This window comes from Podarcis pityusensis (assembly GCF_964106645.2).
Source record: "Podarcis pityusensis genome assembly, chromosome: 16".
Lineage (NCBI taxonomy): Eukaryota > Metazoa > Chordata > Lepidosauria > Squamata > Lacertidae > Podarcis > Podarcis pityusensis.
Genome location: NC_138041.1, coordinates 21,503,556 through 21,519,935, shown reverse-complemented (window position 1 = coordinate 21,519,935; position 16,380 = coordinate 21,503,556). Strand labels below are relative to the sequence as shown.

The window sequence follows — 16,380 nt, the reverse complement described above, 5'->3', positions numbered from 1 at the left end:
GACAGTTCTGAGGGCCAGGTAATGTGGAAAAACCTATCCCTTCCCCTAAAAAAAAGATTCCAGTCCTCATCGTTCCTCATAAAAAGGGCTGATTTAAAAAGGAACACAGGAGGTTGAATTGTCCCGAATCAGATCATTGGTCCACCCAGCTCATCGCTATGCAGTGAGACAGGTTTAGCTGTAACATTTCACCCAGATGCAATCAAACTCTGTTGACACTAAAAAGCATCTTTTCTCGGGGAATTCCTTTCACCACCACCTAGCTAGCAAGGTACAAATTAGCATGAAACCAGGTGGTGTGGAAGGAGAGTGACAGAGGTCACAAAGTCAAATGATCCTAGAAATTCTGGAGGATTTCTTTTTTAAAAAAGAGAGAGAGAGAGAGAGAGAATTCTTATCAGCCACTTTGTTTACCCAGGCTGGCCTGTTCCAAGATAACAAAGGGAGGGGATTTGAAAACCTGAAAACCTTTCCCCAGAAGAAGGAGTTCAGCGCATCAGCCCTTCTGCTCCTAACACTATTTTTAAAACACCGTCTTCTGCCCAGACCTCTGTTTACAGCCGGGGAGAGGATTCCAGTGTTCCGGTACACCTTGGGTTTTATAACAATTTCTTGAGTTGATGAATCACATCTGCTTTTTCTCCAGCTGGTCAATTATATTTTTAGATAAAATGTGCAGATGGCTGAAACTTCAGTAGAAATGCTGGTTATTTTTCCCCCTGTTGAGGAATTAAGGAAATGCAAAAGAACTTCCTAATGCTTTCATAAAAACAGGGGTAGTTCATCTAATCATAGATATATAGAGAGTCGGAAGGGACCCTAAGGATCATCTGGTCCAAACCCCTGCAATGCCACTGGTCCCCTATCACCACCTGTTGGGATTGCCCTAGTTCATATGGATTTTCCCTCTGTGTTCAAGCAAGGAGAAAAGTATGTGGACTGGGGAAAGGTGCCCAGGGGCCTGCTAGAGAGGCTTATGAGGGCCGCATTTGGCTGGAAGCTGCCTTACATACAAAGTCAGACTACTGAGTCCATCCAGGATGGGTAAAGGTAAAAGATAAAGGACCCCTGGACAGTTATGTCCAGTCAAAATCGCCTTTGGGGTTGTGGTGCTCATTTCGCTTTCAGGCCGAGGGAGCCAGCGTTTGTCCAAGACAGCTTTCCGGGTCATGTGGCCGGCATGACTAAACCGCTTCTGGCGCAACGGGAAACCGTAATGAGTGCCAGAGCACATGGAAATGCTGTTTACCTTCTCGTCGCAGAGGTACCGATTTATCTACTTGCACTGGTGTGCTTTCGAACTGCTAGGTTGGCAGGAGCTGGGACAGAGCAACGGGAGCTCACCCCATCGCGGGGATTCGAACCACTGACCTTCCGTTCAGCAAGCCCAAGAAGCTCAGTGGTTTAGACCACAGTGCCACCCGCGTCCTTAGTGGGTGCATCTAGCTCAGTACTGTCTACACTGACTGGCAGTGGCTCTCTAGGATTCGAGACAAGGAGTCTTTCCCTAGCCATACCTGGAGATTGAACCCAGCACGTTCTGCATGCAAGGATGCTCTACCACTCAGCCAGGACCGTTACCCTATATGTTAAGTTTTCAATGCAGCAGTTAACAAGGACTGGAGTAAGTAATGGGTTAAAATGCACATGTGCAAAGTTTGATTTTGACAGTGTAGGTGTGATTGTGAGAGGGGAGAGAATTGGAATCACATGACCCCTTTCAGGAAGTGGTGGTGGGTTTAACCACTTCCTCCCATACTGCAGTCCTGATGAAAGTCTCCCCCGAGGAAATGAGTTCTGGCAGGGAATCTTCCATTGGGGCCAAATACTCAGAGCAAACTGCATCAGAGGGGAGCAGCTCCTGACAGGACCATGATATGGGAAGAAAGGGTTAGCCCTCCCTTCCATCATTCTGCAGGCATTGCAGTTGCTATTTTTTAATAATAATAATAATAATAATAATAAATTACGTATACCCTGCCTATCTGGCTGGGCCTCCCCAGCCACTTTGGGCAGCTTCCAACAGAATATCAAAAACACCATAAAAAATAAAACATTAAAACTTCCATCAACAGGGCTGCCTTCAGATGTCTTCTAAAAGTCAGATAGTTGTTTATTTCCTTGACATCTGATGGGAGGGCGTTCCACAGGGCGGGCACCACTATCGAGAAGGCCCTCTGCCTGGTTCCCTGTAACCTCACAGTGATGGAACCTCCAGAAGACCCTCGGAACTGGACTTCAGTGTCCGGGCTGAAAGATGGGGGTGGAAACGCTCCTTCAGGTATATTTAAATAACAAAAAATCAGAATTGGGTCCCCTCAAATGCATGTTTGGGTTAATGGTGGGTCCTGGGCCTAAAAAGGCTGAGGACTAGTGGGCTACAGCACCTAAATTACTAGAGGCAGAAGAGAAAACACCAGGTAAGAGGAAAGATACAAGAAATTGATCTTTGGAACTCCCTGCCTGTTGACACCAGGCTGGCACCTTCACTGTATTTTTTTTGGTGCCTACTAAAACCTTTTTTTATTCAGGCATACCTATACAGTGGTACCTCAGGTTACATACGCTTCAGGTTACATACGCTTCAAGTTACAGACTCCGCTAACCCAGAAATATTACCTCGGGTTAAGAACTTTGCTTCAGGATGAGAATAGAAATCGTGTGGCGGCAGCAGGAGGCCCCATTAGCTAAAGTGGTGCTTCAGGTTAAGAACAGTTTCAGGTTAAGAATGGACCTCCGGAACGAATTAAGTACGTAACCAGAGGTACCACTGTACTTAACATGTAGAATGCATTTTAAGCTGGTTTTTGGCTGATTGTTGCTTTAATTATTTTTTGAGTGTTCAAAAGAGACATTTTAAACTCTCTCTCTCTTTTTTAACCAATATTTTCATTCTTTTTGCAAACTGCTCCAGGGCTTTATTGCAATCAAGTGGTACCGGTATATATTTTATTTTGCAAAATAAAAGAATGGAAATGATCTATAATTGCCTCTACGACTAGAAGGACGATGTACCTTCACACCCACCAAACCCCCTTCAAGTTAGACAGAACTCAGAGACATGAAAGCCAAAAAACAATCCTATGCAGCTTGCGCAGCTTGCATCACCGCCCTTCATACCACTGGCTGGAAAAATACGTCCATTCATTGATGGGTCAGCAGCCTGAGTCTGCAGTAATGTAGGTTTCCCGACACAAAGGAAATGCATTATCTCTAAACACACCCCATAATTCTTTTACGTAATTCACAATCACAGGACTTGGCAAGGTCCATTAGGCTTTTAATGACTTAATGTTGCTTCGCTGCCACCATTTGCACCCGCTTTTAACATGCAGTGGGGGGGGGGGTCACCTGAACCCTTCTAATAATAGGCTAGTTCAGTCTTCCCCAAATTTGGTGTCTTCCAAAAGACTTGGTATATGGACTCACCAGCCCCAGGCAGCAATAGGGAGTTATGGCCCAAAACACCTGGGAGATGCCAAGTTGGGGTGGGGAGAGGTAAAATGGTCAATAGTAAGAGCATCCACCACTGCCAGTCAGTGCAGACAATATTGAGCAGGGTGGATCTAACTCGGTACAAAGCAATATTCCCTATAGTTTTTGTCTCCTGGCAGCAGTAGTTCCCATCCACTGCCTAGGTTGTGAACTTTCTCCCCACCACCAAAATATCAAACACTCTGGCCTGAAATACCAGCTAAATTCCAACTGTACCTTTGGGGAGGAGAGAGGAAAGGTGAGCTACAAAACGAAAATAAATAAAGCGATCTGGCCACAATAGAACCTCCATGGGCAAAAGCAGTTTACCTCTTCCGAGTGTCAGATCCCAGGCACAAAGGGGGCATTCCCCTCCTGTTTTGTTCCCCTTCCCCCAAACAGGCAGAGCTAGTAGCAAACGACCCAGTAGCCTCTACTCTAGAGAAAGCCTAACGGGATGAGGCCGTTGGTCTGATCCTGCAAACAAAGCCAAGTGCCATGCGCGCGCGCGCAATTTCCCACCCACCGTTTTCTTCTCAGTGCCCACCCGCGCCCATCTCCACGGTCCCGGAAGGCCAACACGCAGCCTCAGCAAGTAAACAAATCCTGCCCCGATTCGGATTGGCATCCATTTCTCCGGCTCTTGCCAAGTAGCAGCCAGGCGGCGTCCTTTGCCCGCCGTCTTCTTTTCCCTCCCGCTCCGCTCGCCTTGGCACGACGCGCGGGGCGCCTCCGACCTGAGCGCGCAAAAGCGGAGCGAAGAGGCGAGGAAGCGCCGCGCGGGATCGCGCCCTCCGTCTCCACGCCAGAAGCTGCGAGGCTCGGTTAGCAAGATCCCCCGCTCCCGGGCGATCGCCCTTTGCAGCCGGGCGCGCAAGGCGCTGCTCCCTTGCAAAAGCCCTTACCCGCCGCACCTGTGCGCTTCAAGCCACCGGCCTCCGCGGCAACTCACCAGCAGAAGCAGACAGCCCACCAGCTCCGGCAGCAGCAGAAGCACCGCCGATCCCCTGCCTTTAGCCGGCCAAACAAGCCGCAACTCCGCCCTCCCTTGCCAGCTCAGCCCTCCTTCCCTCGCCAGCGGCTTAAAGAGACAACTTGCCTTTCCCCCTTAAAGGCGAACAGCCGTATTTCTGTTGCGTCCAAAAATCCGGACCACGAGGGACGCCTAGCGCAGTCCGCTGCAAAGCAGGCCAACGTGGAGCTCGAAGACTCGAACTCAGGCCCCTGAAATTGAGAGCCTCATGCTCTATCGACTATCCCAGCAGTCTTGTTGCAGCGCTTGGGCAGCCCCTATCTCGTGTTTACTAAGATGTAATTTTCTCCGAGTTAAACGGGGCTGGTTAAAACTTAACTAGCTGTATTGACTCTGAGGGATTATTGCAATTATAAATATTATAATATTTAGTAATACTAGTATAATTATTATAATATCTTAATTATAATAACTTTTTTTGTTGTTCTTTCGATTCATTAGTCCCTTGCCAACATAAGAAATTTCAAGCAACTTGCACAATTTTAAGAGCATCTGGCGGACCATTGTGAGAACAGGAGGCTGGACTAGATAGGCCTTGAGCTTAATCCGGTTTATATTGGCCAAGCACCCCTGTTCCCACGGAACACAGTCTCTCCCTGGCCCTGAAGATAAAGGAATGGAGCTGTTAAATCGTGGATGTAAAAGAAATGGCTTTAATATCACAGTTTCCCAAAGTGGTCAATATTGGCCCCCATGGAGTCACTGTACAGGGGTTGAAAGGGGACTAAGAAAGGCCTTCTCGGTTGCTCCCAGAATTTGGAACTCTCTCTCTTAGGAAATTATATCGGCTCCCTCTTTGTTGCCTTTCGTTCAACAGGTGAAAATTTGTTCCAATACACTTTTGGGAACTGGTGCCGTGCTGTTTTTATTGTCATTACTGGTATAGTTTTAATAGATTTTAAATACCATGTGTACAGTTGTACCTTGGTTGTTGAACGCCTTGGTAGTCGGACCCGACTGGCTCCCGAACGCTGTAAACCCGGAAGTGAGTGTTCCAGTTTGTGAACGTTTTTTGGAAGCCGAACATCCGACATGGCTTCTGCGACTTCCGATTGAGTGCCAGGAAGCTCCTGCAGCCAATCGGAAGCCGTGCCTTGATTTTCGAACCGTGGAATGGATTAAGTTTGACAACCAAGGTACCACTGTACCACAGTGGTACCTCGGGTTACAAATGCTTCGGGTTACGTATTTTCAGGTTGTGGACCAAGGGAAACCCGGAAGTACCGGAAAGGGTTACTTCCAGGTTTCGCCGCTTGCGCATGCACAGCACCAAATCGCATCACGTGCGTGCACAGATGTAGCACTGCAGGTTACGAACGCTGCGGGTTGCCGACGTTCCTCCGTCACGGATTACGTCTGTAGCCAGAGGTTCCACTGTATATAGTTGTATTTCTATCAATGTTTTTTAATTATGGCTTTTATCTGTAATCTGCCTTAAGTCCCATCAGGGAAAAGGGTGGGGTAATAATAATAATAATAATAATAATAATAATAATAATTTACAAGACATAGTACAAAAAATAATAATTTGGAACCATTTTCACTTGTTTATTTCCCTTTTTTATGTTTTACCATTCCTAGTAATGGTGATTGATGATTAATAAATGTTGTTTATTTCTTAATTTTACTTCACATTCTTAAGAATTAAGATGGGGGGGGTTCAATGTCAACTTTATAAGTCCATCAAAGTGGTGGATGAACTCAGACGTCGGGGGAAGCCCTGCTCTGTATTATCCTTCAGCTATATCCTACCAGTCTCTCCCACGCTGCATTCCACCTGATAGGCCAAAAACTCCTGGGAGAGCAGGGGCCCTGTTACCTGGGGCTGGTGACATAACAGCCTTAAGAGCTTAAAAGATCAACACGGCATCTTGTGAAATTGCCCCACCAGGATCACATGAGACCCAATGAACTCAGCCACCCACGTTCCCATCGCCGTGGCCTATCACAGCTCAGGAAAGCTGCAGACTTTTTAATTTTTTTGCTGAAATAGCCAAGGCCCCTTCAAAACTCAAGAGTCCTGTGTACTTTGGCAAGACCGGGGTCTCCGAGTGCAGGTCTCCTTTGGAAGCTGTACTGTTCGCTTGGGGCCACGTGGGTGGGCCACAGAGTTTCTTTCTGCAACGGCAAATCCGTCCTCCCCTGAACAAAAGTCACTCTTTTCCTGAAAGAATGAACTTTGGAGTCAAAACTGCTAAGTATTTCTCTCTCTCTTATAGTTAACGTAGATGGGGGTGGGTGGGAATCTGAAGTCATTGGGTGGCATCCAAATCCTTGTTACTGAAAGATTTTTTCTGTACCGCCATGCATCCCAAACGCATCATTGAGACTGGAGGCAAGTCTCACTTCAGTAGAAGTACAGACTTGGCAAAGAACTCTTAACTTCTGGCTCTGCCTAAACTCAAATCCCCCCGGTTTACTATCCCTAGTACTTCAAGACTCCCATAAAAGTGCCTGGCTTAAAACCGTCTATCAAAAACTTCACTCTTGTGGCCTATCCCCACAACACCTACTCACTATGGGCCCCACTAAAGCAAACAGTCTAATTGGTCAACGTCTAAAAGATATCGAGCATCAGAACAACCTGGCCACTATAAGGAAATTCTGCCCTTGGTATGTTCAGTTTCCACCTCTCCATTTTGATTCTGTGGCCCCATATCTGCACAAACTCATTATCCCAAAATACGGATGTGCTTTGATACTTGCAAGACTGGATGTTTTGCCATCTGCGGTACTTGAGGGTCGATTCCAAAAGATCCCACCTGAGAAACGTCTTTGCCCCTGTGGAGATGGTAGCACCGAAACAGTGGCACATGTCCTCCTGCCCTGTACTCTCTACAAAGACCTGAGGAATGAGATCATCACCCCACTTGTACTAACCATCCCAGGGCGCTCAACCACTGCCACAATCTCCTTTCTTCTATCAGATCAAAATGAGCAGATAACAGCAAAGGTTGCTAGGTTCATAGCAGGGGCAATCAGAATAAGGGCGACTAACTGACTGCTGATTCAGGACTTTAAATTGTGCTTTTATATCAAATTTCCTTTTCTGCATATACTGTAATGTTTTACTGTTGCTATGGCCATTGGCTATGCGAATAAAGTTTTATCTCTCTCTCTTGTTACTGCAAGGATTTACACTTGTGCAGCGGAACCTCCCCCTTCACATAAGAACATCAGAGCCTGCTGGATCAGGGCCATTGGCTCATCTAGTCCAGCATCTTGTTCTCATGGTGGCCATCCGGATGCCCAAATGGGAAGCCTGCAAGCAGGAGCTATGGGCAAGATCACTTTCCCCTCCTGCAGTTTCCAGCAACTGGTATTCAGAAGCCAACTGTGGAGGCAGATCATAGCCATCATGGCTAGTAGACAGCCATGAATTTGCCCAGTCCTCTCTTAAAGCCATCTAGGTTGGTAGCCATCACTGCCTCCTATGGGAGCGAGTTCCATAGAGCAGGAAAAGTTCTGTTGTGGGAGCAGAAATCCTTGAGCCAATGGCATGAGCGACTTGGCGCAACTTTGGATACCATAATATCCTAGCTTTTCGGAAGACATCCAATTTTATTCTAGCGTATCAATTCCAAATGGAATACGCACGCACACATAAACATAGTTTTCCTATGATTACCATATAAAGATTTGCTGTCTATATAAAAAGCATCACTCCCCCAAAATGACAGGCTCTTATTCATGAATATTTCAGTTGCTTTGTTAAACAATAAAAAGTTCGAAGAAGTCAATCAAGCACACTGTACCCACAGACAGCTGTTCTTTCCCTTCCTCCGGATTGATAAACATAAAAATAATAATCAAAACTTGCTTGTAAATGGGACCTACAGTGGAACCTTGGTTCTTGAACGCCTTGGTACTCGATCATTTCGGCTCCCGAACGGCAAATACCCGGAAGTACCGTATTTTTTGCTCTATGACTCACTTTTTCCCTCCTAAAAAGTAAGGGGGAATGTGTGTGCGTTTTATGGAGCGAATGCAGGCTGCACAGCTATCCCAGAAGCCAGAACAGTAAGAGGGATTGCTGCTTTCACTGTGCAGCGATCTCTCTTGCTGTTCTGGCTTCTGAGGTTCAGAATATTTTTTTGCTTGTTTTCCTCCTCCAAAAACTAGGTGCATCTTGTGGTCTGGTGCATCTTATAGAGCGAAAAATACAGTAAGTGTGCCGCTGTTCCTGAACATCCGATGTGGCTGTCGGCTATTGTTTCCGGGGCGCCTGTGCCAATCGGAAGCCGCACCTTGGTTTTCAAATGTTTTTGAAGTCCTACGGACTTGCAGAACAGATTATGTACGAGAACCAAGGTACCACTGTACTGTTCCATGCTGCTTAAAGACACCATTTAAATTTCCCACAATGCCTCTGGTGTAGGGGTTCTCCAAGGCATTATGGGAAATTTAAATGACAGCTCCAAGCCAGCCATCACACTGCCTCAACGCAAGCCCAGCTTACCCTCTGCCAGCCCCACTTCACACCAGAGATTTAAAGCACTATGAGTAGTTAGAAAGAAGGCTGATCGCCGAAGAATTGATGCTTTTGAATTATGGTGCTGGAGGAGACTCTTGAGAGTCCCATGGACTGCAAGAAGATCAAACCTATCCATTCTGAAGGAAATCAGCCCTGAGTGCTCCCTGGAAGGACAGATCCTGAAGCTGAGGCTCCAATACTTTGGCCACCTCATGAGAAGAGAAGACTCCCTGGAAAAAACCCTGATGTTGGGAAAGATGGAGGGCACAAGGAGAAGGGGACGACAGAGGACCAGATGGTTGGCTAATGTTCTTGAAGCTACGAACATGCGTTTGACCAAACTGCAGGAGGCAGTGGAAAACAGGAGTGCCTGGCGTGCTCTGGTCCATGGGGTCACGAAGAGTCGGACACGACTAAACAACAACAGAGAAGTTAGGGCTTCCCCCAAAGAATTCTGGAAGTTGTAGTTTGTCAGAGAACCTTTTCCCCCTCCCAGAGCTACCATTTCCAGAGTGGTTTAACAAGCAATCCCTCTTCCTAGGGAGCTCTTAAGTGGATGGTGTGAATGTGTCCTAAATCTCACTTATTGGCCTTGTTGAACTCAGCAGGGAGGACGATGGGGTCAGAAACAGGCTGGCTCCCCTTGTCCCTGGCTCTGGCACTCCCTACTGCTGCGCCTCCCACCCTTCTGCTTCATCAGTTCCAATGGTCATCAGCCAACTTGGGTCAGAGAGTCCAGTAGATTCCCCTCAGACAGTCCTAATCCCCAAAGTCTGAATTCTCTCAAAATAATCCAGGAGAAATGAACTGAGATGGAAAAAATATGTTAGGCACAAGGCAAGAATGTTTGTTCCCAGGCAGGGGCTTAATCACCTAAATTCAGAGCCCTCTCTTTACAGAAGGGTTCTCAAAAAGCCATCTAGTCTCAGTGAATTTGGGGGAAGGCTGCAGCTCAGTGGTTAGAGTATCTACTCTGCCTGTCTGAAATCCTGGAGACGCTGCCGGTCAGTGTAGAGTCGACAATAAGGAACTAGTTTTTAAGAAAATAAGTAAGACTGTGAAATTTAGCTCCTTCTGAGAATTATAAGATTATGAAATATAGAAGGGATATAAGAATTTAAATAAGATGATAAATTGCTGACCAAATGTTACAACGATGAAAGTGGGAGCGGGAGATGTGAGGAAGTCCAAAGAAAATGTGAAAATATGTTAAGATCAATGTTATATTGCTTATTATGTTTATTTTTATTGTAAAACCTAATAAATTGCTTTTAAAAAAAAAAAGACAATAAGGAACTAGATCAGGGTTTCCCAAACTTGGTCGCCAGCTGTATTTTGGACTACAACTCCCACCATCCCTAGCTAGTAGGACCAGTGTTCAGGGATGATGGGAACTGTAGTCCAAAAAAATTAGCTGGTGACCCAAGTTTGGGAAACCCTGAACTAGATGGGCCAATGGTCCGGCTCAGTATAAGGAAGCGTCCTATGATGACAAGGGAAGCACAGTAGTGCAGTGGTTAGAGCCAGTGCCGGATTTACGTATAAGCTAAACCAGCTATAGCTTAGGGCCCCACTCTCTTTTGTTGTTGTTGTTTAGTCGTTTAGTCATGTCCGACTCTTCGTGACCCCATGGACCAGAGCACACCAGGCACTCCTGTCTTCCACTGCCTCCCGCAGTTTGGTCAAACTCATGCTGGTAGCTTGGAGAACACTATCCAGCCATCTCATCCTCTGTCGTCCCCTTCTCCTTGGGCCCTCCATCTTTCCCAACATCAGGGTTTTTTCCAGGGAGTCTTCTCTTCTCATGGGGTGGCCAAAGTATTGGAGCCTCAGCTTCAGGATCTGTCCTTCCAGGGAGCACTCAGGGCTGATTTCCTTCAGAATGGATAGGTTTGATCTTCTTGCAGTCCATGGGACTCTCAAGAGTCTCCTCCAGCACCATAATTCAAAAGCATCAATTCTTCGGTGATCAGCCTTCTTTATGGTCCCACTCCCTTGGGGCCCCCCAAAAATTTAAAGTAAAAAAACACTGGATGTACATTTCCAAAATATAAGATAAAAAACAAATAAAATAAAACCTACATACAGCAACAGTGTTTTGTGTTGTGTAGGCTCCTATGATGTACATTTTTATTATGTGCAAATGGCTTTAGATACCTATTAGGTCCATAAATGACCATATAGCAAATATTCAACACAAAAAACAGCGACAATTTGTTGTTGACAAAGGAGAGCTGGACATATAAAGGGCCCCATTGCCTTCAGTAGCTTAGGGCTTCATCAAACCTAAATCCGGCCCTGGTTAGAGCACCTGCTTTGCACGAAGAGGGCTCCGGGTTCAGTCTCCAGGAAGCTCTAGGGAAAACGCCCGGGTGTGGAACCTTGACTAACCGCTGCCGGTCCGTGCGGGCAATACCAAGCTGACTCAGAACGAAGGCGGCTTCCTGCGCGGGCTTGATGCCCAGGTTCAGCGGCGACAACCTTAAGCTCAATAAGTGCCGAAGTTTCTACTCAACTCACCTTGGGACGGGAGGCAGGCAGGCGGCCGGGCGAAGGGACGCTCGCTCCGATCCTTCGCCATCGCGGGCCTGGGGCTCCCCCCTGGGGCCGTCGCGGGGACAGCCCGCCGGTCGCGGCGAGGGGCCGTCTCTCCTCGGCGCTCCTCCTCCTCCGGCTGCATCAGCGGTTCACGTGGGACTTGGACGCGCCTTCGTCCTGGGCCGGTGGGGACGTCCCTCGATCCGGCCATGGCGCGACTTGCGCTCTTGCTGACTCTGATCCTGCCCGATATCGCGCAGCAGGCCGCCCGGCCGCCTCCCTTCTTCCCCGCCGCCGGCTCGGAACCGACCCGCAGCTGCTCCGTGGTGCTGGATCCCGTCTCCGGACAGCTGGAGACCGTGACTGGCTGGGTCCCCGCGGCCGTCGCCTGGGCTAACCTGACCGAGGGCATCCGGGAGACCGGGTAGGTAGGCGGGCAGGCAGGCAGGCAGGCAGACGGGTGTCCGCCCACTGCAGTGGGTCAAATTAGTTCCTGCGGCAAGGCTGCGGTCCTAGCTAGGTTTTCTTTTTGGTTGGGACCACGCCCTGTTGGGCGTAGGTGTGCTTACTTGCGAGTAAACAGGCTGCTAGCACTGCCTTGCAAGGCGCGCGTGTTGTGATGGGCAAACCCAGAGGAAGGAAGGCAGCAGGGTTTGCTTCCTAGTAAACGCGCATTGCAAGCGTCCGATTCTCGTGCACGTTTCTACCGGGTGCAAGCTCAAATGAACACCGGGTGTTTTTGTTTTGTTGGAGGGGGTTACTTCCGAGTAAACGCGCAAAGGGGCCGCGTTGCAAAAGCGCGCAGACCCGGAGCAGGTGCAAAATGAAGGCAGTGGGGTTTAAGTTCGTGCGTGCCACACTGCGCTGCAAAAAGCGGTGCCCTCGGGGGCAGGAATCCAGGGCCGCGTTTGGTAAAAGGAGCAGGAAGGCGCCACTAACGCGAAAGGGTCGGATTGCGACATTTCAAAGTAAACAGTCACAAGACTCAGAAGGGACTTAACATGAAGTCCAGAGCCTTAAGTAAGTTATGTGCAGCATTTATTCAAAAGCACGACGCAGCAGGGAGGAGTGCGGTCTGCTGACCCCAGTAGGACTACTGAGAAACTCTTATTGGGTATGCTGGCACACATTGATTACCTCGAATTCGACACAACATACTGTTCCTATAAACACCCACACCAATTCAATACAGGGCCAGTTGTGTTACAATGGGATTAAGAATCTTCTATTCAACATACTCTTCAGTCTCCTATAATATATAACAATGGACTAATTTTTCCTTTACAGTGTTCATTTTTTAAAATAACCTGTTATCAACACAACTGACTCCATTAGCTAGATCCACATTTCATTTTTCTTAATTCATCTCACCCTTAAATCCTATTTCCCCTTAAAAAAGACCAAACCGTTTAATATGTAGTTGGAACTGTTCTACCAGATCCCTGGCTATTTTTTAAAACGGTTGTTTGCTAAGGTCTCAGAGTTGTTAGGACACACACACACCATCTCCCTCCCTTCCCCTCGCAGAACTACCAATTCCCAGAGTTCCCTGGGAAGATGGATTCAGTGCCAAACCATCTGGTTAAATTTCAGTACAGTGGACGTTCAGGTTTCGAACGTGATCTGTGCGGGAGGCATGTTCGCAACCTGCCGCGTCTGCGCACGTGCAGGTTGTGATTCTGTGCTTATGCGCAAAGCGCGATTTAGAACTTCTGCGCATGCGCTACCGCCGAAACCCGGAAGTACCTGTTCCGGAACTTCCGGGTTTTGGTGCGTCTGTAACCCAAAAAAAGGCAACCTGAAGCGTCTGTAACCCATGTGCTGGAGGCCAAAGCGGGCACAGCACACTCACACACCCCTCTCTATTCAGGCAAGCAAGAGGCATGATCAGATTTCAAGGACACATGCCAGGCGGGCAAAAAAAACACTCCAGGAGGTTGTGAAGCAAATTTGGGGAGCGATGAGGCAGCCTGGGGAGGGAGGAGAGAAGGTGTGTTTGTGAAGAAGGTATGACCTGGGGACAGTCCGAAGGGCCAGTTAGAGATTCCTGGAGGGCAGGATTTGGCTCCCCCAGGCCTGAAGTTCTTTCACACTAAAGTTCACGTGGTGGGTCTTGAGTTTGCATTTGACTTTTCTACACTCAGCAAGCTTGACAGCTGATGACCCCGGGTCATGGAGTTGGTAGGAAGCCTTCATACTGAGGACTAGAGCAGGCTTCCTCAACCTCGGCCCTCCAGATGTTTTTGGCCTACAACTCCCATGATCCCTAGCTAGCAGGACCAGTGGTCAGGCATGATGGGAATTGTAGTCTCAAAACATCTGGAGGGCTGAGGTTGAGGAAGCCTGGACTAGAAGCTGATTTGAAGTGTGACAGGGGAGCTCATTTAAGGACTCAAGCAGAAGGGTGCTGTAGTGGAAGGAGGGGAAACTTGACAGATGGATTCCTTCTCTGGTCTTCTCAATACTTTTTATTCTCTCTATTTCTGTCTCACTTATAGATGGGCCTCCCTGGAACTAACCACCAATGAGAAGTATAATGACAGCCTCCAGGCCTACGCGGCAGGGCTGGCGGAAGCAGCTGTGTCTCAGCAGGTAAGTGTTGGCCTATGGCCTCCACCCTCCACGTTTTCCAGCTTTATCGAAGACCCTTATCCCATCACTTCAGCTCTCTCAGGACAAAACCATTTGAGGCAAGCATTAACCTAGAAATTCACCTTCCATGATGGCACTTATGGAGGGTGAATACAGATGCGGTGGTCTCTGAACACGGGCAGAGTGCCGGACCCGGAAGCCATTGTTACATGTTACCTGCAGCAGCAAGGAGCTACCCCCTGCCTGTTCTGAATGAACTTGAAAGATTCAGGAAGGGCTTCCAAACTCCCACCGAATATGGAAGGTTTTACTCAGGAGGATATTGAAATTAACATACCTAACTTAAGTTATAGGTCCCAATCCTGGCCATGAGGGTGAATTAAACATAGGAAGCTTACTCTAAGTCATACCACTCGTCTATCCAGTTCAGTATTGTCTGCACTGATTGGCAGCAGCTCTCCGGGGTTTCAGACAATTCCTGTCCTACCTGGGGATGCCATTGGGATTGAACCGGGGACCTTCTGCATGCAAAACAGATGCCCTACCGCTGAGCTACAGCCGCCTTTCGCTCCGGATCTAGCTCAGCCGCCTTAAATGTTTGTGCCTTTGCAGCTCATCTACATGCACTGGATGAACACGATGGTGGGCTACTGTGGGCCGTTCAAGTACCAGACCAACTACTGCCAGAAGCTGAAGAAATACATCGAAGCCAACCTCGCCTGGATGATGCAGCTGATGGAGGCAGCGGACGATTCTGAATACTGGTACCAGGTGCGGCATTCTGTTCTGAGGCTGGGGTGCCACCCGCATCATACCTTTATATCGGTATCATTCCACTTTATAAACAGGCATGGCTTCCCCCAAAGCATCCTGGGAACTGTAGTTTGTTATAGAGTGCTGAGAGTTAGAATCATAGAATCATAGAATCATAGAGTTGGAAGAGACCACAAGGGCCATCGAGTCCAACCCCCTGCCAAGCAGGAAACACCATCAGAGCACTCCTGACATATGGTTGTCAAGCCTCTGCTTAAAGACCTCCAAAGAAGGAGACTCCACCACACTCCTTGGCAGCAAATTCCACTGTCAAACAGCTCTTACTGTCAGGAAGTTCTTCCTAATGTTTAGGTGGAATCTTCTTTCTTGTAGTTTGGATCCATTGCTCCGTGTCTGCTTCTCTGGAGCAGCAGAAAACAACCTTTAGTTGTTAGGAGATCCACACACACACACACACACACACACACACACCGTTCCCCTCACTGGGCTACAATTCCCATCATTCCCTGGTTAAACCACAATAAAGGGAAACGAAAACATGCCAGCAAAAGCGTGTCGGTTTGTGATACCATTTTGCAGAAGCAGCCACTGTGTGATGAAAACCGCGAATCAGAAAGAGGAGAGGGGGTTGAGTGGTGGTTTCAAGGCCCACTTTGTGGGTGGAACTGTGCAGTGAACTTTTAAACCACAAACCGGATTTAAAAATGCAACTTAAACTTTTACAAGGATATAATAGAATAAAGAGATGTGGTGCTGTGTTTTTACAAGCATTGTATGTGACTACTGTATATCATAAGCACAAATGCTTCTTAACAAACAGTAACTTACTAGGTTGCCAAATGTGCAAGTTGGCCCTAGTGCTTCTTTTTAGGGTTGCCAATCCACTAAAACTAGGTTTAAAGATAATGATGATAATAATGATAATAACAACAACAACAACAACAACAATTTATTTATACCCCGCCCATCTGGCTGGGTTTCCCCAGCCACTCTGGGCGGCTTCCAACAAAACACTAAAATACAATAGCCTATTAAACATTAAAAGCTTCCCTAAACAGGGCTGCCTTTAGATGTTTTCTAAAAGTTTGGTAGTTATTTTTCTCTTTGATATCTGGGGGGTACAAGGCGCGCATTTTAATTGTGACATTGGGAAGGCTCTAGTGGAGCTCATATGACATGCATACCACACAAATAACCCCAGAACTCAGAATGATTGTGCTCTTTGCACACCTGAGCAAAAGTCCCTTTTTTGTATGCTTCAAGAGAAGAAAAGGTTCTACCAGCTATGTGAGGAGTCGTCTGGTCCTTCCAGTGCCAGAAAAAGCAGTCGCTTAGCCACTAAAAAGCACATAGTATCCAGCTGCAGGGTCCCTCCTTCAAGTCCCAAGACACTGGGATATAACCCCTTATAACATGAACATTAATGGTTGCTAATTTTGGTCTGTTTCGTCTTGTGCAATTGTTTGAATGAATTAATATTCAGTCTGCAAGCTGG

The 16,380-nt window shown here is 47.5% G+C and overlaps 1 protein-coding gene and 1 long non-coding RNA gene across 2 annotated transcripts in view; one reads left to right on the top strand and one right to left on the bottom strand.

The window, feature by feature from the left end:
• The window catches only part of LOC308466011, a 13,015-nt gene extending 1,283 nt beyond the window's left edge, over positions 1–11,732 (bottom strand). Inside the window, exon 1 of the long non-coding RNA XR_013980597.1 lies at positions 11,502–11,732. This is a non-coding gene — a long non-coding RNA (uncharacterized lncRNA). The remainder of the gene's footprint in view (positions 1–11,501) is intronic.
• Positions 11,729–16,380, top strand: part of PLBD2 (phospholipase B domain containing 2) — a gene marked incomplete at its 5' end in the record, with an annotated part of 24,722 nt that continues 20,070 nt past the window's right edge. The window contains 3 exons of the mRNA XM_080986382.1: positions 11,729–11,943; positions 14,018–14,111; positions 14,724–14,882. Of these exons, the coding sequence (XP_080842508.1) occupies positions 11,729–11,943; positions 14,018–14,111; positions 14,724–14,882 (468 nt within the window). The remainder of the gene's footprint in view (positions 11,944–14,017; positions 14,112–14,723; positions 14,883–16,380) is intronic.